At 40.6% G+C, this 27,449-nt stretch overlaps 2 protein-coding genes, 1 long non-coding RNA gene and 1 pseudogene across 8 annotated transcripts; 2 read left to right on the top strand and 2 right to left on the bottom strand.

Moving 5' to 3' along the window:
- Positions 1-2: 2 nt before the first annotated feature.
- On the bottom strand, positions 3-26,291 carry LOC120292968. 6 transcript variants are annotated; one of them, XM_039311605.1, is made up of 6 exons: positions 25,792-26,291; positions 25,652-25,703; positions 25,532-25,571; positions 25,368-25,418; positions 24,973-25,105; positions 3-382 (listed from the first exon to the last, which is right to left on the bottom strand). In XM_039311605.1, exons 1-5 carry the CDS (start codon positions 25,923-25,925, stop codon positions 25,062-25,064), a joined length of 321 nt encoding a protein of 106 aa, XP_039167539.1. In that variant the 5' UTR covers positions 25,926-26,291; the 3' UTR covers positions 3-382; positions 24,973-25,061. The 6 variants fall into 6 exon arrangements, with proteins under 6 accessions (XP_039167539.1, XP_039167542.1, XP_039167537.1 ...); XM_039311603.1 differs by lacking the exon at positions 3-382 and adding an exon at positions 24,732-24,882 and having other exon boundaries at positions 25,792-26,289; XM_039311604.1 differs by lacking the exon at positions 3-382 and adding an exon at positions 24,734-24,862.
- Positions 4,039-6,395, top strand: LOC108959102. The gene is made up of 2 exons (XR_001986618.2): positions 4,039-4,417; positions 6,237-6,395. It is a non-coding gene; the product is annotated as an uncharacterized LOC108959102 (long non-coding RNA).
- LOC104429672 lies at positions 12,295-14,496 on the top strand. The gene has a single exon (XM_010042512.3). It carries the CDS (start codon positions 12,295-12,297, stop codon positions 14,494-14,496), a length of 2,202 nt encoding a protein of 733 aa, XP_010040814.2.
- Positions 21,733-24,995, bottom strand: LOC108959104 (annotated as a pseudogene).
- Positions 26,292-27,449: the final 1,158 nt, after the last annotated feature.

The following is a 27,449-nucleotide window of genomic DNA, read 5'->3' as shown; positions in this document are numbered from 1 at the left end:
CAATTAACAAAGATTTTGTATGCAACATAGCACAAATAGGAATATAATGTGGCCATGTGATGAAAAAGATCCACAAAACCTTTTCCCTTTCTGCATATTGAAAACCAGAGGGAGTACGCAGGTCCAAAAAGAAAATAAGTACTAGAAAAAATAACAAGATTCATCCATTCTCATAGCATGGAAAATTTAAAATTATTTCTTCTTTATCCAGGATTAACCCATTTAAACAGACTGAGAAGAACAATGACAAGTAGGTCTAGCAAACCTTACCCTAGATAAGTGGAGAGACTGGATTTCCTATTGGACCACCGGTGCTGAACATAATCCCAAGCATAATTTTCTTCTTCAGGCACAGATGATCCAGAAACAAACTCAGCTGAAGCTGTGACCGGACTTTGGTTGCTCAAGGGATCCTAGAATCCAACATTACAAAAATCACAATGTCAAAACTTGGAACCATACACCCCTTCTTGAACATCATATATCAAAAAGGCAACAGCAAAATGAGCTCTTTAAATTTAAGAGTTCGTAAAAGCACTGCTTTGCACTCCAGGCTGCAGATATCATCATCAGTCTATCAACACAAACAAACATTATGTAAATGTCATCTAGCCAGATGTCACTAATAAGAAAGTGCTCAGAACTCCAGTTTACAAAATTTCACCTCATTGCAAATATATTATCCATATTTGCCACACACCAGGCAAACCGGTTCTCCAAGCAGAGGAAATCTTTGCTCACTTCTAATCTTAACTAGATTGCTTTCCCCATTGGTTTGGTCGCCTTCAACAACATTACCATCAAAATGCACATCAGGTAAACGTTTGGAAAAGATACCAAGTCAAAAGTGTACTGCATATTTCCTGAACCCGTAGACAACATAGCTAATGAAATCACTAAATCAATTATGGAACGGGCCTAACAGTAAACGGGTCTCAGGTTATCTCAATCGCCTAAAAGCAAGAAAACCCTCTGAGAAACTTTAGATTCATGTGCCAAATTCCATTTTCTTGGCAAGTCACCAGAGTCCAGAAGAAAGAAGAACAGATTTTAAGACAAACCACAAATTTTCAGTCTCCTTCTCTTCATCCTTTTCAGAAGTGCTTCCGTCGCCTGCAAGAATGGCAACAATAGAAGATTAACATCTAAATTGCACGAGCAATGACATCTAAATGCTTTGGAGACATGTTTATCCTATTAACCACAAATCCCAAACAGGACTTACTTGCATAGTCGACTAAGTTCAAACCCGAACTCAAAGCCCCCCTACAAAGGGAAAGCAACCCAACTAATCAGTAATCAAGAAAAACAATCTCAATCGCCAAACTATAAGGGAGCAAAATTACCATAACATCGGGAGTCAATTCCTGATAAACCTGACCCGTGCTCGTTTCTCTCTTGCTCAATCAATTTGATGGGTTTTATGTTTGATGGGCCAAGTTAAGCTTGTCCGCCCATATTGGGCCAAAACCCAACCCGTAAGTGAAGGGCCCATAAAAGAGTGCAGTTACTGTAATATATAAAATAATAAAAAAAAGTAAAAATGGGGATATCTGAAGAGTTGCGTTTTCAAAAGAGAAATACGTTTTTCTATTTTCCCACTTTGAAATGGTATGCGCCTCTCTCGGCGAACAGAACCGGATCTTTAAAGAATTCCTCAAAACTACAATGGTACTTAATCTGTGGCAATCAAGGTATGTCCGATTTGTGATATGTATCCGATCGGTGTAATATGTTTGCGGGCACGTTTCCGCATTCGTTTTCAATATTCGATCGTTTGAGTATCGGATCGATTTTTAGGAATATGTTTCCCTACATTGGTATCAACGCGATATTGTTCATGTTTCTTGATCACTGTTGATATTTATAAATTGCTTTTGGTTGAAATTTCGAGAAACGCCACCATCGGATGCTTGGGGACGGAAATCTCAACACCCCGTACTGTTCAGCTCCCCTTTTTCATTTTTAGTGAATCGAAACTCGTTTATGATAGTGTAGGGTTGTAGTTCTTGTCGAGACGAGAAAAACAATGGGTGGCTTGCCGCCAGGGGTTGTCGGATGCGCCGCCATGGGTGGCAAGAAGAAACAGCCTCGCACGCCCCGAGGCGGTTTGCGCAAGCGTGTGCGCCGTATGTGTGGGGGTAACCGCCCCGCGCGTGCACCACATGTGGGGGTAACTGCCTTGCACGTGCCTGCGCGTGCGCAGGGCACTTGCTGGTGACATCACGATGATGTCACCTAGCCAAGTCGATCAATTTTGTTAAATTATGTCTCGAGTTTGAGCGTTTGTAAAACACGATCTACTTATATAAATTTTTTACGTGGTTGTTCATGAAGATATTTTTCTAATAAAGATAATATTCAAGATTACGCACAAGAAAAGAAATTCAAAATTCTTTTTGGTCTTGGATGTCTTCAGTTAACAGAGGGAGATTCATTGGACTCCATGAAGGTTTACAAAAGAGAAAATAAAATAGAATGAAAAGAAAGGAGCAAAGTTTATTCTTTATTTGCAGGAGCCGAATAAGGTTATCTACGTGCTTTGACTATGGGCACGATATAAAAGCTAAAAGGAAATAAAGAAAGAAGCCCTCTGCACGTCCACGCTGCCTGAGAGTAGAGCCGCGAAAAGAAAACTTGGAGAGCGCCACACAATGAAAGAAAAACGAGCAAGAGCCACGGGTCCAGGAGAAGAGTCACACCGCACGAAACTTTGAACAAAAACGCGAATCCGTACGTACGCGGACCAAAGACGAATGCTAGAGTTCTTGTTTTGGCATACGTAAAGCGTTTTACTTTAACCCTAAACGCGCGGTGATTTTGTGCCGTGAGTTTACGTTCAAGTGAGTTGTTTATTTATAAACACTTTGAGTTTGAGGTTAAATTTAGGTGTGAGAAACACTCGAGTGTGTGAGCGATTCTAAACTTTGATTCTTCAATTATAGTGGATTATTTGCTGCTCGCTTTTCCCCTGGATGTAGATACCGATACTCGGACCGAACCACGTAAATTTCTAATATCCTCATTATTTCTCGTTTATTTCTTTGTGATTTCGCGTTGACATAAATTGCAAAATCCTATCGTTTTCGCATATTATATTTCAACAGGTTTGACTCAACCTGACCATTTTGACTCGACTCGGTCTCGTCGACTGTCAAACGTTGATGTGACATCCTGAATTTTCGACCCGTCCTGATAAAAAAAATGGTCTTTTCACCGACGTGCCTATGGTTCTTTTTTTCTAAGCCGATCACTCATGAGTTAACTAACCTATTAGGTGAAGCCGTTAAATGATATAATTGCGGTAAAATCCTTAAAAGCTACCCGGTAGGTTGGATTGGACTAAAATCACGTCCGGTCGATTTTAACCACGAAATTGAATTTGGTTTCGGAAATCAAACATTCAAGCGTGTCATGATTCATTTTTAGGACCTCGTCTCATCTTTTGAAAAAATTCCATCGATCTGGGAATTTTTACGGAAAATCCAAATTTGGCAAATTAAATTCAAGAAATTCGGATGGGCAGTTTTGAGTGAAGTTTTGGCTACCAAATTGTTTTGTTTTGAGGAGCAAATGGTGGAAATTCGTAGGGCAGCTTCAAGGGGCTAAATTGGTCACCAAATTGACTTAATTGGTGAGGAAATTGAGAGAAAAGGGCTGGAAATTCGTATGGGCACATTGGCTGCCATTTTTGGCTACCAAATTGAGTTGTTTTGTGAAGGCTTAAAGGGAAATTGTGTGGGCTGCTGCCATGGCTTTTTGGGGCCATTAAATTGAAGTCAATTGGTGTGAAATTGAATGAAGATCAAGGGAAATTCGTAGGTCTACTGAAGGGGTCTGTTTTGGCCTTCAAGTTGGCTTGTTTGGGAAGCTTTGAGAGGGAAAATCCCCATTGGTTGCTGCCAAGACTTTTGTGGGCTGAAGACTTGGGTGTCCATGCACTCAAGTGCTTGGATATTGGTCTTGGAAGGCCATTGGCTGCTTGGAAGACTTTCTCTCCCCTTGTCTCCCTCTCTTCTCTCTCCTTCTCCCTTTTGTGTGTGAAACCTCCTGCAGAACCATTGCTGCAGATTCTTCTTTTCTTCTTTTTCATTTTCTTTCTCCTTTGGTTCTGCTCTATCTCCATTTTCCTAACTATCCACCCAACTCCAGCCCGTTCAACTCCACTGCCAACCACTGCACGTTTATCTAGCCGATCCCACGCCACCGTCCCACCGAGTCGAGACCACCAAGCCACGCCAACAACCACCTGACCAGCAGCTCAAACAGAAACAGAACCAGAACCGCAACCCAGCTTGAGCAGAAGCTTGTTGGCTGGTTTTCAACTCCTTTCGGGCCTCCCTTGGAGCCGCCGTAGACACGGGATCGAGCCGCCGTCGCGTCACCGTTGCCGTGAACCCGTTTATTCGCTAATATGGTGAGTTAACTCTATAATCCTTGATTATGTTGTTAATTACGCTTAGGTAGTTAGATTAGTTTAAATTAGCTTAATTAGATTAGTACTAAGTGAGATTATTCTTAAGATGGATTAGTGCTAATATATTTTGGTTATATTAGCCTTAATATGGATTAGTGTTGATCTAATTGGTGAGATTAGCACTAATAAGGATGGATTAGTCCAATTCAATAAATGTTCCTCAGATCTGATTTCTAAACCCTCGTCATTTGCCATTTTTGTAGATCGAAATGTGTTAAGATTTTGAGGTTGATTCATTCTTAAAAAATGTTTTAGACATCTTCAGATGTAACATATATTTTACTCAAGATTTTATGGATTTAAAAGAATATGATTTCAATTTCGTTAAAAACAAAATAAAACCGTTGTTGTTGCTGGAACTTGCAACCTTTTGGGATTCAATAGATTTTTATTAACTCTTAGGGTTCTAATTTTTAAAGGGTTCCTTCACGAAGGTTGTTTCACATCTTCTAATTTAATATAGTCAAATTTCAAACCAAATGGACAAGTTTTGGATCTCGAACCAAACTGATTTTGGAAGACAAACTTTCTGGAAACGGACCTAGTTTTTGTACTGGATTGAGTGATTTACTGTGATGAATCTAGAAAGATATGGGTTAAGATATTTGCATGGAAAATGTTCATGTATGTGTCATTTATAACATATTCAAATTTGAAAATTTTCCAAACTCATTTGATTAAATTTCTGGGTTTAAATTTGGAGGCGTGCGAGTGGACCGTTTCTGCCGGTTAGGACTGGTAGTGGTTTTGGTGATTGTTTTTGATACTATGCTTGCTGAACCATGCATATTTGGTGATGTGGTTGATTTGTGATATGCTTAGAAGTTATGTGTGATGATGCACGAATGGTTGTGCCATGATCGTGGTTTATTGTTATTGCTTTATGTGGCGACTATCGAAAGATGATGAGGTGTGTTGAGGAAACCGAATGGGTTGTGAGCAAGTAAATGACTAAGTGCTACACGATAACGAAATCTCGTGTGAGCCACCTCTAGAACCTTGTACCGTTGCTTATTGTAGTCAAGGGCTAAGTGCTACATGATGAACTGAATCACATGGGACCCACTTTTAAAGCTTTGCACTACTGTCTTACATAGTCAAGAGCTAAGTATTACACGATAACGTGACTTCATGGGAGCCACTTCTAGAATCTTGTACTATTACTATATGTGGAAAAGGACTAAGTGCTATACGATAAAGAAAATTCGTGTGAGTTATCTCTATAACCTTGAGCTATTGCTTATTGTGGTTAGGGACTAAGTGTTACGCAACAGCGTGACTTCATGGGAGCCACCTCTAGAACCTTATATTGTTGCTGATTGTGGTCAGGGACTAAGTGTCATACAATAACGGAACTTCGTGGGGGTCCCCTCTAGAACCTTGAGTTTGTATATGGAGTTTGGACATTGAAAGTGAATATCGGGTGTGGATTGAACCACCGATATGAGATATCCGCGCCTGATTATGGGACGAAATTGTGTGGTACAGAATGTGACGTGTCATAACAATTTGGCCTTATAATCGGGACTCTTGTGAATTATTTGATGAGTGATATGATGTGTTACAGTTATTGAATGCATTTACTATATGCATAAGTGTTTATGAGGTACATTAATGTGTCGGAAGGTGCTGAGGTAAGGTAAGTTTTGAGTGGTGTATGTTTAAGACGTCTCTGAGTGAATTCTCATCCTAATCAGGATTTAAAGTGTTGACTCACTGAGATTTATTCTCACCCTCGTCATGATTTACAATTTTTCAGGTCCTTAGTTTGGTGATACTGGAGGGTGTCGTGGAGGTTCCTGAGCCAGAATCGAAGGGATCCAGAGTATAGGTTGTTCGGTAGTTCTTTTGAGTCAGACTTTTAGTGTACAGACTTGTAGGACTGACTTGGCTTATTATTAAAGCGTGATTGGTGAAATTTGATTGTCCTACTTTTCTATCCCATATTTGTTGTTGTTTGGGGATATGTTTAAATTTCGTTTCCGCATGTGCATAAAAAAAAAAGAGTTGGCGACACGTTCTGGGAACGTTGCAATTTAGTCGATCGTCAAGGGATGTGCGCGTGCCCGAAATTCGGGGCGTGACAATTGACTTCTTGATCGTTGACTGTTGAATGACCGCATTGACCGTTGATTGTTGACCCAAAAAAAAAATGAAAAATGTGTTTCTTTTTCAATTAAGTCCCTATGAATTATAAGTTTATAAGTAATCTTTTTTTGTTCTGCATTTGTTGCAAGAACAATGACTTCCCTTCTAAGCGCATACCTATTCGCGCATGGTCAAAGTCAAAAGACAAGACTTTCAAGATTGATAGCTGAGTTGATTGATTATTGATGGGAAAGTGGTGATTTAATTAAATATGTTTTCGAGGTTAATAAAAAGATACAAAAAGTCATTTGGAAGGGTTATCTCATGCCAACCTTTGAGATGGTGCAATTCTTTATAAATATTCTTCCATCTGAATGGCAAGTAGTGTTGAATCGCCTATGAGAGGTCAACATGGTGTAGTGGCTTTTTTATTTATTTATGAATATTATCAAATTGAAGCCACAAGGACTTCGACCCAAGAAATGAGTTCAATCCGACGGAGGATGGATGTGCGAAGGAGAAATCCTAAGGGATTTCCGTCTGTTTTTTTATGGTTGCCGAATGTGCCTAATGAATTTACAAAGGAAATTTTCAAGAAATTAAAAGGATCTTTCCTTGTTCATAGTTTGACTTGGCGTTAGCTGTTTCTAGTGATGTTTATTTAGTATGTTTTATGGATATCTTATGTAGATTATTTCTACCATGTTGATATTGTTACATTATGAAAAAATATTTTATTCTATTGTTAATAGATATCCAATGTCAATTACTTCTGTTATTATTAATTGTTGTGAGTAGTTCATAAAAGTTTTTGTAGCTTCAAAGAACTTATTTTGCATAGAAGATTATATTAATGATAATTTTAAATTAGGATTTTTGGATGATGATTGGAAACATAGTGACATTTTGATTTTGAAATCTTATTTGAAATTATTCATTAATATGATGAGTTTATGCAAAATGGATGCATAATTGATAGACATTAATAATTCATGCATATGTATCTCATATGTTTAGATCCAATGGCTTTAGCAACTAAAAGCATAGTTGCTGAATTGAATAAATGTGAGAAATTGAACAACGATAATTATGAAATATGGCATATGAAAATTCAATATGTGTTGGAAGAGCAAGAAACATTAGAAGCTCTTAACCGTGAATTCCGTGAGAGTAGATACGTGAACTCAAGTTAGACATTAGATATGTCTGAACTATCATCTGTACGATATTGAAGGTGTAGACATATACTCTATGGGAAATGAGTTAATATCATAATACGCATTTCATACTACATATGCATGAGACGACCAACAAGAGTGGCAAAAACTTTTGATCTTAACTTTTATACCATGTGAAATTCTTGAAGAAAAAAGTTCCTCAATTAAGTGCCCTCATAACTCTTATTTATTTTCAAGATTTCTATTCAGTGTTTGTTATATTAGAATGTTGCCAATGATCATGAATTGATTCAATCTAATGAGACATTTCTAGAAAAGTAAGTTGAATTGAAATTGAGAGTTTCAAGGAAAGAGGAAGATCGAGTTTGAAGAATCACATTCTAATTTTATATTTACTGGTCGATCAATTATGATTATTTAATCATAATTGTGAATACAATATATCTAAATATTGTAATCAAGAAAGATATAAATGTAATCAATCGATCTAGATACTGCATACTATACCTACTAAAAAATATGATACCCATTATGAAATGTTATATATTCCTAATAGATGTATGGCAACAAGCTCTCAAAGTATGTTGGTTGCACAAATTATTTAATGGTATGAATGTTGCAGAGAGGTAAAAAGAGTTTTGTTTAGCCCACCATGTGTGAGTGAGAGATGATGGGTTTTATGTTTCATGGTTTGCCCATGTTGGGCCAGGGCTCATAAAAGAGTGTAGTTACTGTAATATATAAAATAATAATAAAAAATAAAAAGGAGAATAACTGAACAATTGCATTTTCAGAAGAGAAATACGTTTTCTATTTTCCCCCTTTTGAAACAGTACGTGCCTCTCTCGACATACGAAACTAGGGCTTCAAAAAATCCCTCAAAACTGCAACGATACTTAATATGTGGCAATCAATGTATGTTTGACTTCGTGATATGCATTTGATCGGTGTAACATGTTTCCGGGCATGTTTCTGCATTCGCTTTTGGTATTCGATCATTTGAGTATTGGATCTATTTTTAGGAATATGTTTCCCTACACAATTCGACACGATAAGAACATCGATACTACAAAGTTGGCATCTTCAACAAGCGTGCGAAAAAAGAAAATCCACAATTACCTCCTCTTTTGGATGTATTCCTCGTGTGACATCGGTCAATCGTCCTCCACGGCGACGCCCCTCTCACCATGCGGCGCTCTAGAGTCCTGGTGGTGGCGGCGCTTGGCATTCTCATCGTTTGAAGGTTCTCCATCAGTCAAGGAGGCGCTTCCAGTCACGATGTTGTAAGCTACTACTTCAAGACGCGCATCGAATCAATGCGAAAACCGGAAAATGAATTCCGGCAATGAGATCGGCTTGCATTTTGCAACCGAGCTGCAAAAGAGGAGGGAGGAAGTTACCTTTGAGGTTTCGAAGAGTGGAGGAGAGATTGAAGTCTTTGTTGTAAGCGAATGAAAGGATTCTTGTAGAAATTGGTTCTTGTCCCATCCTCTCTCTCTCTCTACTTTTGCCGAGTTTCTAATAGCAGCTACTCAGAACCAAATTCGGGTATGGAAGACGAAGGAGAAGGAGAACTTTTGCCGAGTTTCTAATAGCAGCTACTCAGAACCAAATTCGGGTATGGAAGACGAAGGAGAAGGAGAACGACAATCGGATCGGGCGGCAACCCGAATCCAGTAAGAATCTCGGCCTTGCACGGCTCAACCTGAGTTTTCGTTTCAGTCGAGAACTAAGTTTGGCCCAGCCCGACCCGGACCGGGTTGCCATATTGGCACTTTTTTTTTCCTTTTCTTAAAAATTATTTTATATTACAAATTCTTTTTTGACTTTTCATCTCTACATTTTTGCGGTTTTTCTAATGAAGCCTCGTTCCCTTTAATTTGTCCATTAAATCTTTCTATTTTATTAAATTTTGTAATTAAGTCCTTCTGATGCTAAACCCAACAAAATCCATTCGGCATGGCTATCGAACAATGCCACAATGCGACGTGGATAAGATTTTCTTCCAATAAGGACATTCACGTAGACTTCCACATGAGCTAAGATTTATCCACACCGGACTTTGATGATTTTCCTGTTGTGTCCACGTGGGAATCCGCATACATATTTTAGTGTCTTCTAATGGTTGATTGGATTTGGTGTCCAAGAAACTTGATCAATAAGCTTGTGAAGGTAGAAAGATTTATTTAGACAATCAACAATTAATACTATTAAAAATCTCAAATTTATACTCTAAGACATAGTTATCTCAAATTAATTTATTACCTCATAAAAAGTTCACAAGCTACGCAATTGCGTCGAACCATTTTCCATCTCGCAAAAATATTCATGCTGGCATCCCTAATTTCAAGTCTACCACCAATGCATATTTGTCAACTTACGTAGATTGAATTTCTGATTCTCCATATCACTTCGTACTCGAATACAGTTCAAATAACGACAAAATATATCCGTCGCTAGCTTGGGCCCTGTTTGATAATCATCCCTGAATAAAATTGTTACCAACCACACTCTTGGTACCTCCGTCATATTTCTATTTTAGCAAATAGACTGTCGGCCTCAGACGAGAGAGGTAAATCGCGGTGTTGTCGCAAGTGAAACGTTGTTGTCCTAAACCTTCACGTGACTAAAATTGTGTCTAGGAAAGGCATGATGTCCAATTTTCAAGATAGATCCACTGTGCCACCAATGTTGACATCCATGCATACGCGCGCGCATATATATATATATATATATAGGTTCGGGGCACCATGTAGGGTTTTTCGGCACTTCCCTCTCTACGTGTTGTCTTACGTCATGCATATCTTGGGTCGTTTTGCTGATTTTTCTTTGTGTCGGCCGGAGGATCGTTTTGCTTTGAAAAGACAGTCTCGCCATGATTAGTACGTGGTTAAAAGGCCCTCTTGCGTGTGCAATTACGTATGTGTAGCGCAAAACCCATTTTTTTCTTCCCGTGGCCGTGAGTCGTACACTCCGAGGAGAGCCAAGAGAATGGGACAAAAGAAGGAAACTTCAATTCAATATCGAATCTGGAAAAGAGAGTTACGCTTTTGACTGTTTTACTTAAATTGTTTCTCTTTTAGGTTTCCTATGGTTCCATCATCGATTACGATGAATTGTTTCGTTTAGAAGTACTGATGCGTCGTCTTGCTTCAAATTACAAGACTTCTAAGTCATCGCTCAAACCAGGTCCAACGGCAAAACCCATCTTTTATAGGCATTTCTATCACGTGGATTTTACGAACCCGAAAGGTGTACTATAAATTGCCCCAATTGACTAAACCAAAAAATGTTATTTTGGGCTATGAATCTTAGTGCTACTGCTTGCTGCTAATCCTAACATTACCATATACGAGGGATCAAAATCGTTAGAACACTCATTGATATAAGGGTTAATATTTTGAAAAACCCCAAATTGATACACCCGTGATAAATTTACCAAAAACTATTTTTTACTACTAAAAACCCCAAAATGGTATAAATTTGACAAATTTACCCAAAATTAATACATTTGTGATGAATTTACCATATATTAGTTTTTGTTAAATTTTATAGTCAAATTATTAAGTTAAATGACACGTGACAGTTGACTGATATATCAATTTGGGATTTTACGCTCCGTTTGTCATGGTTTATAATTTTTGTGATTTTTTTATGAGATTAATTCAATTTAGCGGATGGTATATTTGTCACAAATTTATCAGTTTGAGATTTTTTGCGGTCGAATAAATTGGTTTGGGGTAAATTTATCATAAATGTATCAGTTTATGATTTTTTTATGATTAGTCGGGGTAAATTTGTCACAGGTATACCAGTTTAGGTTTTTCATAGTCAAAAAAATAGTTTTAAGTAAATTTGTTATATATGTACCAGTTTAGCGTTTTTCAGGATATTAACCCTTGATATAAAGGGTAATGAGAACAATTATACATAAATGCTCTATTGAGAAATAGCCGCCCAAGATTTTTTTATACATCCAAAGATTACACTTTCTTCCATTAAACCCTAACCTACCCTAACCTACCCTACCTCTCTCATTCCCCCAAATCACTGAGCAGCCACCAAGCCACCACAATCGGAGTCGTCGCATGCCACTATCGTCAACCAGTGGCACTCGCCACCCTTGCATATGGTTGTGCCACTGCGAACATTGTCTCTACCTCTTCTCTCTTGGCTACGGTTCCGCTTTCTTCATCATTGGCTTCATTGTGAGTGATCAAATAATAAAATAAACAAAACAAGAAAATAAATCAGACATCATTTTAACATGATTTGGTTGTAGTTCGTCCACCAAAAAAACCGCAACGAACTTCACTATAAATCAAGCGATATAACGGATATTACAATCACACTCGAGTCGTTAAAATATTATCACGTTTCTCACTCCCAAGCAGAGGTCTAGTTGATTGGACCTGGAAAAAATGGAACTCACTTAGCCGTTCCCACGCGCTTTCCAGCCTAAAACTTCCTGAGCAAAAACACGGAGCCGCCGCAGTCACAGAGCTTCGAAGGAAACAGGGGAATCGATACCAAGAAATAGAGACGGCCATCATGCTCGGTTGCGTCAATGGAAGCCTCAACCAGGCCGAGTTCGGCAAGCCCATGCCCTGGATCGGCATCTACATAGCAGCGGCTTCCCTGGCCTGTGCGATCGCGATGGCCGCGGACGCTGCCGCTGGCTTCCGCTACGGGCAGCTCTGGTTCCCGAGCCGCTACTTCGCCCTCAACGCCATGTCACTGAGCGTCATTGCCGTTGCGGTCAAGCTCTCCATTGACCTCAACACGCCTATGGCGCGCCGGAAGGAGCAGCTCGCCAAGCTTAGCAGCTCGGTCCTGATCTGCACCGTGATGGGCAATTCGATGCCTTCTCTCGGGTCGATGGGGAACAAGGAGCTCCGGTCCAACGTGATCGCTCTGGCGATTCTCGTCATCACATCTTTTGTGAACATCTGTATACAGTTGGGCACTGGAGTGATCTTCGTCTGCAGGTGGGAACATGCCTTCGTGATGTCCCTGATGCTGCTGTTGCTGGTGACCCTGAGCTTCTCGGCTGCGATGGTCCCGACGAGCAAGTGCTACTTGGAGATGAAGTATTGCAAGAGGCACGAGCTGACTGTGAAGGAGAGCTTGAGCCGGAGCTGCGACAACGTCTTCGACAAGCTCAAGGAGCACCTGTTGAAGTATGGGATGATGGCCCATTCCCGCAACCCGCAATTTGTCGTGGCGCGGTCTGTGACGTGCACTGCTTCCGGGGCGCTCTGCCTCCTGAGCACAATGACCCTGGCGCAGGCGATGGTCCGGGCTTACCTGCAGCCCTGGATGTTCGAGTTCGTATCCTGCTATGGCCCGTCGGAGTCGGAGTCAGACTATAAGTGGTCAAGCACGGCAATTCTCATCACGCAGACTATTGCAGTTGGCGTCGGCACAATTGCGCCGGCATTCCGATGGTTCCTCACGATCAGATTCAAATGGCAGAGGCGGGGGAACAAGAGCTATAAGGATGAATTCAAGCCCGAAAAGTATTGGATACAGCAATTCATAGAGATTAAGGAGCGTCCGTTCAATTTACACGTCCGGAGCCGGCGGTGTCGTAAACTCATCCACGACTTGAAGAACGTAGTTTTGGATATGCTCATCGGAATACAAGTCGGGATCGTGTTGGGAAGCAAGGCCGTGAGGCTGATCTCCATTCTGTTCACGAGCCCGATCTTGTTGTTCTGTGATTTGTGCTCCGATCTGAGGAAGAAGTTCAAACTGAACATCAGCGATTCAGACAAGGACTTGCACTCGAGTTCGCCCCTAGAAGGCTCGGCCTCAAAGCCGGACTTCAGCCAATATATTTTGCATCTCGAGGGCGAGGAAGAATTGGTGCACGTCATGATGCGGAACAAATGCGACACCATCGAGCGTTGGATCAAGATGGGGAAGAACAATCAGCCCATACATCTCGTGCAACTTTTGGAAGAGACGGATCCTCGTGGGTTCACAGGGGTCATGGACTTCGACAGCGATGCAGTTCCTCCCCTGGATTCTGCAGAACCACAGAACAATTGGGCACTGCCGATCGCGACCTTAACGAGCATAGCGGTCACCATTCCGGACATTGACCCATCTGCCAGGAAACGATTGCTGCGTGGTGTTCGCGAGGCCCTGATGTATGTCAACATAGTAGAAGAAAGGCTGTGCGCAAAACAAGAATTGATGAATGCCCGAAAGGCGGCGAGCATTGTGTTCATGGGAGTCGATCTCTACCACAAATGGCTTGATGTAGATCTCCGCAAAATTTCCCTCCAGGGAAACACCGCAAAGGATGTGCTCGAAGCTCTTGCGTGCACCGCAAAGAACGTTTTCGTCGAATTCAAAGCTGTTCCAACCCATGGATATTTAATGGAATCCCCTTCGGCATGGCCCGTCAAAGTACGGGCCGCGCATTCCATGTACCGTATAAGCGAGACCCTGCTGCTCGATTGCAAGAACAGCGACTGTTATATGAGCAACAGAATCTTCGAGAAGCTATCAAGGATGATCTCCGATATTATTGCGGCCTGCCTCACCAACTTAGAACATGTCATATTCACCGAGTGCTCTCGCAGCGGCATTGAGGGCCGGACAGAGAGCGTGTGGTCCGCCGCTATTCTCCTTGGAAGAACGGCAGAAGTGATGAAAATCCTAAGCCAGAGGGAGCTTCCATGTCTGGACTCCGACCAATTGGCGAGCATTGACGAGTGGCGAGCAATGATGAGCGTGCCTTGAGTGACCTGAGGAAGGCTTTACCAACGAAGTCATTCACAGATGAGAGCGAACCGTCTTCTCTCAGTCTCGGAGATCAGTACCTGTCTATTCAGTATTCACAAGTCTAGGGATGAAGCTTGAACCAGCCTAGGAGTTTTTACATGTTTCTTTTTTCATCCCGGTAATGATCTGAATGATGGTCGAGGAATGGGCACTAGTTGTAACGACGAGCATTGCAAAAAGAGCTGGCGAATGTACTCGAGGCATATCTCTTGCTGATGTATAGTAATAACATTACCGAGGTAGGAATATGATGACTCTTGAGCACGAAGTTGCAATTAATGTCATTAATGTCAAACTGGTAGATCTGATTTGCGCCCTAATATAGGAGGAGGAATTAGCATTATCAATAGCATCAGAATCAGGATAAAAAATTAACGTTCATCTTCCAACCTACATGCTAACCTAGTTAATGAAATAGCGAAAATCACGAGGGCGGTCTCTTTAGAAGATCCTTTATATTTTTGTAAAGGTTTTCAAATTTCTTGGTCGCGACGAGATCTAGGGCCAACAAAAGCCACTCTTTGCACTTGCTTCAAAATATGTCTCATGATCTGTTGATGATCCAGGCTCTTGATCTGGTGAAATGTTTGTCCCTATTGGCTTGCCACTAGAACTGAAGGTTGCTAAACTATGGTGCAAAACAGATCTCTCTTCCACCCACAAAAGAGAACTCAACTCTAGCTCAATTTATTAGCTAATCTCCAGGCAATCGGACCTCAATCTGCAACTTCTAAACAGCTAAGGAAAATCAAGAGACCGAAGATCAAAATAGAGCATAACTTTAAGACTATGTCATTGAAGAAGCCCCATTAGAGTATATCAAGTCATGTTGACGATGGGCATCTAATCAGTTCCCAACTATCAATTATGCCTACTTTAGTTGATCCTTTGTTTAAAGCCAAACGAGACTTATCTTGGCCACTGCAGAGTAGTTCTACATCATTTCCTCAGAAACCAAGTAATGAAAAAAAAAAAAAGTAATGAAGAGTGGTGGGCCTCGGTCTCCAAGAGGGTTTTGAGAATAAAAGGATATTCTCATTCATGACTCAGCATTTCGTAGTTTTATCTTTTGAAAGGCTGTAAATCCAAAGTTTAATAGTCTTTTTGTGCAACGGGGAGAGACTTTAAGTAATCATATCAATCTTACATCATTGTCAAACTTAGAGCTAGGTCTAGCTACTTCTATTATAGGGATGACGAACACGTCTCGAATGATTGAGTGCATAATGGCACAAACATTAGTCAAAGTCTCAGTTTCCCTGTGTCAAATTGTGTTTTACACGGCATGCATAGGTATCAAGCCAAGACCAATGAGGTTAGTTAGAACTCGAAATTTATAATGTTTTATTAATTTTTTAGTTCAATCAGCGCTATGACATATTTTCATACCCATTTGTTCATCCTTTCGATGATCAAATGTTGTCTTTCTAATTTTTCCATGGCATAGTAATTCATAGAATAAATTATGGTTGATATTCGACATGCAGAAAACATATCATATGTTTGATATCTTTGAGTGAAATCTTGCTAAATTTAGTAAGCCATAAAAAACGCGATACCAATCTAATTTGATTAGGGAAAAACTCGTTTCGAAAATTGTATCTAGGGCTTAAATGGAAAATAATTTGAAAGAAGACAGAAAATCGAGACAGAACCATTTTAGAAAAGGAAGAAGGTTGACTATCAAAGAGGGGTGTATCATTTGTCATCATCATCATCACTTCTTATCTCACTTTCAGATTTTTCCCCTGCTTCCTCGCAAGGCATGGGCGTTGAAACCCACACTTGAAACTAATTCGTCCTCACCCCAACCCTTTGAGAAGGTGTGGATTCGATTCCCACCTCCTCCTTTCATGTTAGAAAGGTAGCCACTAAGGCAAATCATAGTGATTAGTTTCACTTAATTAAAAAATGGTTATTATTAAAGATGGGCATTGATAATAGAGTAGTTGGAAATTATTGGAAATACACAAAGCCAAAAGGCTGCCTCGTATCCTCAATCAGCAGCTTCCAGCTTGCAGCGATTCTTCGTCCGCTTGTGAACTCGTGCTTCGGTTTGATTACTCAAGAGGTTGGAACGTAGTAAAGTTCGAGTCTTTGTCTTGGGAATCGATCGCTGTTCATCTTGGTGCTTTGTCTTCAACGGTGCTCATGCTTGAATTTGCAGAATCCTGGGTTGCTTTTCCCTTTTGCTGTGTTTTTTTATTTTTTGTATGTATGATCGTCGGTAAATTCTGTGCTCAGGGTCATGAGAAGGAGATAAAGTTTTCAGCTTTTTTAATTTTTAATTTTTTTTTTTCAATTTTGTTCTTCTTCCTTCTGGGTTAGGAAACTGGCTTCACATCTTGAATTTGACTGTACTGCTAGGTTGAACTACCCTTCAGATATGTGGCGTGGAGGGATGGGGTGATAAATTGAAGGGCTCTATTTTTGTTATCATTACTCCTTTTTCATATGTTATGCTCGATTTTATCAGTTTTGGCTTATGTTTTTGGGGCTATGGTAGCAGGTGGAATGGCTAAGAGTTACTTCAAGCAAGAGCATGATCTTGGTGCGTTTTACTCTCCCTTGAGTAGCAATTCGCTTTTGTGGTTATATTGTTGCTGAAGCTTCGATTTTGAACGTGTTAATTAATAAAACTGTCCTGTAAACCCAGAGAAGAGGCGGGCGGAGGCTGCCAGGATAAGGGAGAAGTACCCAGATAGAATTCCGGTGAGAATGAAAGTTGGATGAACTGTTATGATTCATGCTGATGAACTTGTCTTTGGAAAATTTAGCCTTAAGTTTGCTTCTTTGGGAACTTAAGTATCTAGTTATACTTTTTGGCATACTTGATTGTTCGCGCGCTTCATCTCTCATGCCCTCAAGGACTTGCGGAGTGGAAAGTCAAGCTCGCAGTATTACTTTGTCCAGCATTTTAGAATTTTAGTCTAACAATATATGAAATTATGTGGTTTATGAACTGGAGTAACTTGCAGAAGGATCAAAGTGATATCATTCCAACATAATGCAATAATGACCAAGAAAGCCAAAATGAAAAGGAATAGACATTTACAAGCTGTGATTATCCGTTGATCGTCTCCAGGATTTGAAAAGGACAGGCAAACCAGTCCATTCTTTCTCGAAGAGAATCTGAAGTGAAGCGTTCATATCTCTACGGGAGGGAACCTATTTCGCAAGGCAAATGTAGATTGGAGAACTGCATAAGGGGGGCAGAAATCTCCGAAAACAGGACCTTAGAATCCAAGTCTTGCCAAACCAATAGCACGGTCCAGGCCCTCCCAATCAGCCATACGGCAAGGTCTACATATAAGTACGATCAAAAAGTCTAAATGACCAAAATTTGCAGCGTCACCTCCTCTGAAACCCTTGTCCTTAAGTAGATCTCCATCCCTTCGGCTCTTCTCTAGCATCAATGACCTTGTCCTTTCTTTCTCCTGCTTTTCTCTCTTCATCCGTTCCTCCCTCAGCTCCTCCAATGTCTTCTTCCCACTTATCTTTCCCTGCTCCTTCCCATCCCTCGACGGCCCTTCATCCCCAAATTTCTCCCCATCAACGTGATCACCCCGCTTCTCAAGATACCATGGCAATTTAACTCCTTTTCCAGCAATCCCATATCCCAATCTATATTTCTCATCCTCTGCAGTTACCACTTTCGGTACCTCCTCTTTCTTCATCTTCTACCTCTTGAATACATCCCTTTCATTTCCTGCCCCATTTTTTGGTAGTTCAACTGGGTCAAAAATCTTAATTCCCTCAAAGAGATTGATATGGCCAGACTTCTTGTTCGTCCCAGCTGGCTCCACTCGCTGACTAGCAGGAGCTTCAGCAGGTTGACTGGCAGAAGCGAAGCCATGGGCAGCACGAAGCTTCTCGAGACAAACTCAGCATTGTGCTTCCTCGCTTGCTCTGGCTTCAGCTGCTCCTCTTTCACGGCAGCCTCTTCATCTTTCTGGACCTTCTCTCTGTTCTCATAATTGTACACATTCCAACATTTCTGGGGAAGGATGTTCAAACCACCATGACCGTCCATGTCGTCGTGCTACCTAGAGATTATCATGCACGATAGAATTCAGTGCATTTCAAAGGCCACATCCAAAAACAATCTTATGGTCAGGCAAAAATTAAGAAGCATCACATAAGCAGCCTTCTAACAAGTTAACTTCCATTGGAGCCACGGCCATCAATGAACGAGAATGAACTTAAATCTCGCTGATAAATGCACAAGCATAGTTCAAAAACGTAAAAGCGTAGCAATGCCAGGCTTTCTCAACGGTAGCGAATGGAATGTGCGAATGGACGAAGGCCCAAAAAATGAAGAAAAGTGGGCAAAAATTCTTGCTTTTGGGCACATCCACAGCACAGCTAAGCGCAGGGAAAACAAAATCATCTCCTGGCGAGGGCACACAAATGACAAAACCGAGTGGCGCGACCCAATCGGTTAATTCCAGTAGCGAACTCCGGCAATTCTTGCGAGCAATAGAAATCTAGCGCACGCGCACGCGCATGCCAACCCACCCATGCTAGTTCAACAAACGATCGGCACCGAATTAGGATGCAAAGGAACAATCAGACGGACAGGCCGCAGGGCTAGTCACTTCAAAAGTCAGAAACAAAAGGCTCTTCCTTTCCGATGAATTCAATCCTGGGCTGACGAAGTTCCACACTAACAGGTATTAACGATTCGAAAGAGAGGGAAAAAAAAAAAAAACCTCGGCCACCCACATCCCCAGTCGACAAGAAGAGTCCAAAACACACGCCAATTCAGCCGGTTATTCCGACAACTGAGGCGCAGAGAATCAACTGAAACGACACGCTGCTGAGAGATGGACAAAGCGATTACCTTGCGCGAGCTGAGATGCGAACAGGCCGAGGGGAGAAGAGGGCTTCTTCCGCCGGGAATGAATCGAGGTTGATGAGATCGAGCCTTTCTCGACGACGGCGGTGTCCTTTGCTCTCGTTCGCTCTGATGAACAGGAAGGAAGCGATTCTGGTTTTTATTCGGACGCCGACATGGCAATTTGGAAGAACGAGCCGACCCATGTACGCCGGTAGTTACAACAAAATTTGTATTCTTGTAATGTTATTGTATTTAATTTAATAGTGTGGGGTATGGTGCAATTAGGCCATTTTTTTTCCTCAATTAAAATTCCTTACATTAATTTATTGATGAAATCAGTTCTTTTAATTTACTTGATTTGTATAAATTAATTCGTTAATCATCTATGGTTGCTTGTCGACCACTCTTTCAATTTGCTTTATGAAGCAGCAAAATCTTATCGACAGCACTGATGTATTAATATGGCATGACATGCATTGACCCACGTGCAAAAAGAGAATAAAATGAAATTGCATGTGTGTGTGAGAGAGAGAGAGAGAGGAGGGAAAAGAGAGTAGCGCCGACATGGACGAGGATGGTCGACCCTCATCAAACTTGGCAACTCCTCTCATGCTTCGATGAGCTTGATAGATTTGGGCACAAATTAGGCATCCGCATGAAAAAGGTGAAATTGATTTTCTTTTGCTAGATTTGGACACACTTTTTAACCAACATTAATTACATGATATCTCTCATAAGAATGAGTGGTTTCAAGCCCTAGTTCCAAGTTCCAAAATAAGCTCCACCTAAAAACCAAAATCTATCAATTGGAACAGGTTAAACTTGAGGTCTACTTCATTTTCACTTGTATTATTAATTGAATGATTATAGTGAATCATCACCTAGGAAGCATCGACACTCTCTAAAAGTCTTCGTATTGACGGACACTTCGACACATGTTCAATACTCTGACACCTCTGACACTCTTTAATACTCGGTCAACACGTGTCAAAAATCCGACAAGTTGGTCAACTTTCTCAACACTCTTTGATACTCAAGTCAAAATTTCAACATGCGAGTTTCGATTTCGATACATGAGATCAATTTTAAAAACTTTCAATAAATGAGAAATAAAAATATATATATGAAAATAATAATAAAAATAATATTAGGGAAAGAAAAAAACTTACTTTTCTTTCTCTTTTGATTCTTACTTCCCATGATATGAAATTCACACCCCAAGTTTTTTTCTCTTTCTTTCCAATATGTCCGAGAGGTGAATCCAGTATGTGAATTGCTATTTTTCCTTCTTCAAATTTTATGAATTATTGGAATGGAGTTGAATTTGTTAATTTTTTTTTTTGTCGATCTTACTCTGTTCTTACTTTTAACTTTCATTCTTAGACTTTTGTCTAACATTCGTAGGGCGTGGGAGTCGAAACCCACACTTAAAACTAAATTGTCATTATCCCAATCCCCCCGAGAATGTGGGGATTTGAACTTCCACCTCCCCTTCCATTTGGAAGGGTGGCTACTGGGGCAAACCTTAGTGGTTGAGTTTATTAAATTGAAACCAAAAATGATATTAATAAATGATAGATTAATATTTTTAGATTAAATTCATTCTAGACTTTTTTTTTTATTATTTATTTATTTATGAATTTGAATCAAATTAATTTAATTGAAATATCGTAAAAATAAACATCTAATATACAACATGTCCCAACATGTCGAAATTCTCTATTTTTTGAGAAACGGCGTGTTGTGTGTCATATATAGCGTGTCGCGTGTTGGTGCTACTTAGATCATCACCTTTAATAATTACTACTTGCTATTATAATCCATTGATTACAACTTACCTCTAAACACATGAAGAATATGAAACATTAACTTAATAAAAGTCTCAATCAATAATGGAAGCTTAAACTAGTTGTTCCAAATTATACACTTATCATTAAACGCTATGAAATACCACATGATTACTTGAAGACATAAATGAAGAAAAATATAAAAACCTAATTTAGGTTCCAAGGTACTCGTCTAAACTAGGTTCCGAGGTGTCTGTCAAAATAAGTTTCCCGATTTTTGGAATATATAAACTTACTTGGCATATCTTGAAATGTGGAACTAGACAAATTTTCATTCCTCATTCTACGCTGAAACTATGTTCATGTCTAATCCCTAAAACGAGGTCGATATATCACGTGATCACTGCACTTAGGAAATAAATGTAAGGAAATAAATGTAAATACTGATCTTGCCATGGCAAAAAGCAATAGCCCTTCTCCGCCAATACTACTTCTAGTTTGTGCTTCGACCGCTTAAATTATACAGAGTCAGCATATGATTGCTTGCCACTATTCAAGAATAAAATCTTTAAAAAAAATGCCATCATGCCACTGAGAATAATCGTGGACAAACAAGAATTTGACTCGGCTAAACCATAAGGTTACAAAGAATTGCCAAGAACAACTTGTCAAAGTTGAATACAGTGATAGACGTAAAACAGTCAGTATAGCATGAGCCATGTCATTCAGAGCAACCTTTTTTTTTTCTTTCCTTTTAGGTGTTGCACACTATAACGACGTCCAGAGGAAGAAGAATGGTTTAATCAACTGGGAAACATGAAGTCCCTACACTCCATAGGCGGCGAAGAACAACTATACAAGTCGGAGATTGCGATTCTAGCTGACCAACTAGTCAGATCATATTCTTCCATCGACGACGCTGCTTCTGGACTTGAAAAGCCAGGATCCTGAAAGTCGCGCTGGCAGCTCTCTCTCTCTCTCACCATAAATAGCTGTACAGGGACCGATGCCTGGTTTCTCCCCCGCCAAGGATAAGAAAATGAATTCGCTGATCTGAACATGCTTGCTCCTTTGAGGATGCCTACTCACAATATACGCACTATCTTCTGCACCGGCATTCAGAAAATTCATTCTCTGCCTGGTTTTGTCGACAGGTCCTAAATTAATCAAATCAGCTTTAACATAAAATTTCCAGGAAGAAATATCGAGTGCGAGTGGTCTCGCCATGAAAAATGATCTTCGCAGCTAATAGACCTTATAAATTGCAAGTCCTGCTCCTTTCCTGGATTGGACAGGCATTAATTGGAAATTTATTATCTTTCATCAGAAGGCACAATAAATGGACCTGGCTAATGAAGAACTTCTTGCGTAATATTGAATACCCTAGTGGGAAATTATCACCTGTTACTGTCTAAACCCCCCAATCAACCCCAACGTGGCTGACCCATCCCGTAGAATAACGCCAGCAATTCAAATAAATTAAAGTAATTATACAATGCAGAAAAAAAAAAAAATTAAGGCCACGTACCAACTTGCGGTACACATTTCATAGAATTTGTGAAAACAGTAATGGCAACCCAAAAGATCAGATATGTCTGTCACTTTGCATGTTGCTTTACTGCATTTCACCTGCAAAAAAGAAAGGAAGTAATCTTAAAGACTGGATTTGTGCAATGCAGAGACATAGGATCTCAAGGCGACCTACTACTTGTTTAATGAAGCAGCACATTCTTTTAATCATTTTGTGCAGTGTGAAGGATTACAATCTGAAGTGACTTATCTCAAACTACTTGTTCAATGAAGCAGGCACATCGTTTACATCATTGGTTTATTTATAACATGGGAGTCACTCTTTTGAGAGAATCTAAAATATCTTCCAAATGGCTAACTTACAAATACAAATTTAACATGTCATCAATAAACTAACTGATATAGATATCGTCGCAACTAGACTAGACAAAGGAGCAAGTAAATCCTAACCAAACGCTTGAGCTTGTGAGAATAATATCGTCAGTGAGAGGAATTCATTCTAATGTGCTCATCCAAATGACCTGCACTGAGAAATCCTCCATGTGAGGGCATAAAATACTTTAAAAATATATGTCAATACACTCTATGGGGCTTCAGAATGAATCAATCTCCTAAATTACTGTAAATTCTATTACTTCAGTCACCACTGTCAATAATATTTGATTTAAAATGAAGTGCACTAACATAACATGACCATTGTCCCCATAAGCATCCTTATCCTGCCATATGCTACCCAACCTACAAACTTCCCCTTATAGAAATCAACGGAAGTTGCTAATGATTACTGCCCATAGGCTCAGTACCAACCAGATCCCCGTCAAATGTCCCAAAGCAGAGTAATAATAAGTGAAAATGGAATTAAAGGCTCCCCAACCCCTAAAACACCAGTTTAAAGTAATATCAACAGCAAAAACATTAAAAGAAATGTGACTTGAAGAAGACAGAACATACCCCCACAAAAGAAATAAATATTGTACCAGCCAGAAACTCATCCCCTAATGCCACTCAAATAGTTGCTGAACAAGCAAACTGATGCCTCAAGCAGCAAAGGCAACCCATGATGCTACAGTAATTTAACCAATAACAGGCACTTACCCATCACATATTACTCTATTACAATCAAGACGAGTCGCCAAACTATGCGAGTTGCCAAACTATGTGTGGATTGACATTCATTGCACCTTGCTGCAGATGAGCTTTTCCCTATCTGCTTGCATCTGGAATGAACATAAAGCAATAGAAAAAGAAGAGAGGAATTGAGTGTTTCGACAGCAGTTGACATCAAATTTTAGAAACAAATTTGTGCGATCCTTAATATACACCAAGAGTGCAAATAGCCGAAGAACTATAATAACAGGGGAACAAGATGAGACAGATTCAGAATTCTTGACACCTTCTATAAAGTCCCAGAAGATCTTTGGGTATGGAAGTTGATTTGTTTTGTCCAGCTGCAACCTGCATGACCAGGACTTTTTCACGTCATGCCAGTGGAAACAAGGAGTAAAGAAGTTGAAAAACAGATCATCACACCAAGGAAGGGAAGTTTATAGGGCACTCACCAAGCAATCTTCAGCAAGGTGCCCAGGCCTCTGACAGGTAGTACTACAATTAACAAAGATTTTGTGAGCAACATAGCACAAATAGGAATATAATGTGGCCATGTGATGAAAAAGATCCACGAAACCTTTTCCCTTTCTGCATGTTGAAAACCACAGGGAGTACGCAGGTCCAAAAAGAAAATAAGTAGCAGAAAAAATAATGAGTTAAACAAGATTCATCCATTCTCATAGCATGGAAAATTTAAAATGCTTTCTTCTATATCCAGGATTAACCCATTTAAACAGACTGAGAAGAACAATGACAAGTAGGTCTAGCAAACCTTACCATAGATAAGTAGAGAGACTGGATTTCCTATTGGACCACCAGTGCCAAACATAATCCCAAGCATCATTTTCTTCTTCAGGCACAGATAATCCAGAAACAAACTCAGCTGAAGCCGTGACCGGACTTTGGTTGCTCAAGGGATCCTGGAATCCAACATTTCAAAAATCACAATGTCAAAACTTGGAACCATATACCCCTTCTTGAACATCGTATATCAAAAGGCAACAGCAGAATGGCCTCTTTAAATTTAAGAGTTCATAAAAGCACCGCTTTGCACTCCAAGCTGCAGATATCATCATCAGTCTATCAACACAAACAAACATAATCTAAATGTCATCTAGCCAGATGTCAATGATAAGAAAGTGCTCAGAACTCCAATTTACAAAATTTCACCTCATCGCAAATATATTCTCCATATTTGCCACACACCAGGCAAACCGGTTCTCCAGGCAGGGGAAATCTTTGCTCACTTCTAATCTTACCTAGATTGCTTTTCCATTGGTTTGGTCGCCTTCAAAAATATTACCTACAAAATGCACATCAGGTAAACGTTTGGAAAAGATACCAAGTCAAAAGTTTATTGCATATTTCCTGAACCTGTAGATGACATAGCTAATGAAATCACTAAATCAATTATGCAATGGCCCTAACAGTAAACAGGTCTCAGGTTATCTCAATCGGCCAAAAGCAAGAAAACCCGCTGAGAAACTTTAGATTCATGTGCCAAATTCCATTTTCTTGGCAAGTCACCAGAGTCTAGAAGAAGAAGAACATATTTTAAGACAAACCACAAATTTCAGTCTCCTTCTCTTCATCCCTTTCAGAAGTGCTTCCATCGCCAGCAAGAATGGCAACAATACAAGATTAACATCTAAATTGCACGAGCAATGACATCTAAATGCTTTGGCGACATTTTTATACCTATTAACCACAAATCCCAAACAGGACTTACTTGCGTAGTCAACTAAGTTCAAACCCGAACTCGAAGCCCCCTACAAAAGGGAAAGCAACCCAACTAATCGTAATCAAGAAAAACAATCTCAATCGCCAAACTGTGAGGGAGCAAAATTACCAGAACATCGGGAGTCAATTCCTGATAAACCTGACCCGTGCTCGTTTCTCTCCTGCTCAATCAATTCGACACGGTAAGAACAGAGATACTACAAAGTCGGCGTCTTCAATAAGCATCGCGAAAGAAAAATCCACAATTACCTCCTCTTTTGGACGTATTCCTCGTGCGACATCGGCCGATCGTCCTCCACGGCGACGCCGCTCCCGCCACGCGGCGCTCCAGAGTCCCGGCGGCGGCGGCGCTCGGCATTCTCATCGTTTCGAAGGTTCTCCATCAGTCAAGGAGACGCTTCCAGTCACGATGTTGTAAGCTACCGCTTCAACACGCGCAGCGAATCGATGATAAAACCGGAAAACGAATTCCGGCGATGTGACCGGCTCACATTTTGCAGCCGAGCGGCGAAAGAGGAGGGAGGAAGTTACTTTTGAGGTTTCGAAGAGCGGAGGAGAGATTGAAGTCTCTGTTGCAAGCGAACGAAGGATTCTTGTAGAAATTGGTCCTCGTCCCCATCCTCTCTCTCTACGTTTGTCGAGTTTCTCTCTCTAACAGCAGCTGCTCAGAACCAGATTCGGGTATGGAAGACGAAAAAGAAGGAGAACGACAGTCGGATCGGGCGGCAACCCGAATCCAGCAGGAATCTCGGCCCTGCACAGCCCGACCTGAGTTTCCGTTTCGGTCGAGAACTAAGTCTGGCCTGGCCCGCCCCGGCCGAGTTGCCATGGCTGCGCATGGTAACCTTCCTAGCCTAAGAATTTCTATTCTTTTGTTTCCCGAAACAAAAATAAAAATAAAAATGGAAACCTGTTTAATAAGGGCAAGTTGGTTTTTTTCCTAGGAATAGAAAATTAGCCCGGGAATGGTTTTGGAACTCCCGGCCAAGAATTCCTAGGAACAAAAATAAGAAACAAATTGGGCAACCCTAATTTCACTTTCGCGATCTTCCATTTTCACCTCTCCCTTCGTCCGGTCGCCTCTCTCCGATCTCGTCGCCGCCGGTCCTATCGTCAGTGGTCTCGTACTCCGGTTGGGTCGCCTCTCTCCGAGCCGGTTGTGTCCAGTCCCATCGCCTCCGCCTCTCTTCGGTGCCGTCAATCCCATCATCTCTAGTCGTGACGCGACACTCCGGTTGGGTCGCCTCTCTCCGAGCAGGTTGGGTCCAGTCCCGTTGCCTCTGCCTCTCTTCGGTGCCGTCAATCCCGTCGTCTCTGGTCGCGACGAGGGTGATTGTGATCTTAATGCGGATTGTTGTATTCTTCTAGGGAAAACAGAACTGGTCTTGAAAATAGAGGCCCTTACTGTAGGATTCGATATAAGAATGCTGCGTTCTCTCTCCCAGGGTGAAAAACAGAGAACCCTTCTTTGCAATTTGCAAAAAGAGAGAGGTACCGTTCGGAGATCCACGTTTCTTGCGAGGTTTTCTTGTGATGTCACGAGCCTGTTCGTGGCTTTTTCGTGAGGATTTTTTTTTTTTTTTGGTGTGATTGGTTTCGACCTTTGTCTAGATGGTCTCTGTTTATATTGATTGGAGTGATTGTAATTGTATATCAGGTTGCGTTGTTGAGGGCTGTGATTGGTTTGAATGAATTCAAAGCCTTTAATTTTTTTCAGCTCGTCAGCGGTGTTATTTTTTTGTCGAATTCTCTTGGGTTGATGGTGCAATGTTTTCTGGGTTTTGACTAATTGAGGGTCTGCTATTTTTCAATGTGTAAAAATGTAGTGCATGCGGGCGGATTAATGATGAGGATCTATACGACGTCACCTTCACTTCTGTTGGATTATATTGTATCAATTAGCAAAG

The sequence above is a fragment of the Eucalyptus grandis genome, chromosome 4 (assembly GCF_016545825.1).
Source record: "Eucalyptus grandis isolate ANBG69807.140 chromosome 4, ASM1654582v1, whole genome shotgun sequence".
NCBI lineage: Eukaryota > Viridiplantae > Streptophyta > Magnoliopsida > Myrtales > Myrtaceae > Eucalyptus > Eucalyptus grandis.
The sequence above is the reverse complement of the archived record's forward strand: the minus strand, read 5'-3'. Positions and strand labels throughout refer to the sequence as shown.

Excerpts from the sequence above, each read along its gene's own strand:
- LOC120292968 (XM_039311605.1), bottom strand. The coding sequence starts at position 25,925 with ATGGAGAACCTTCGAAACGATGAGAATGCCGAGCGCCGCCGCCGCCGG. Across the intron at positions 25,419-25,531 it reads GAACTTAGTTGACTACGCAA|GCGATGGAAGCACTTCTGAA; the intron begins GTAAGTCCTGTT and ends CCATTCTTGCTG. Across the intron at positions 25,106-25,367 it reads GAAGGAGACTGAAATTTGTG|GTAATATTTTTGAAGGCGAC; the intron begins GTTTGTCTTAAA and ends TGCATTTTGTAG.
- LOC104429672 (XM_010042512.3), top strand. The coding sequence starts at position 12,295 with ATGCTCGGTTGCGTCAATGGAAGCCTCAACCAGGCCGAGTTCGGCAAG.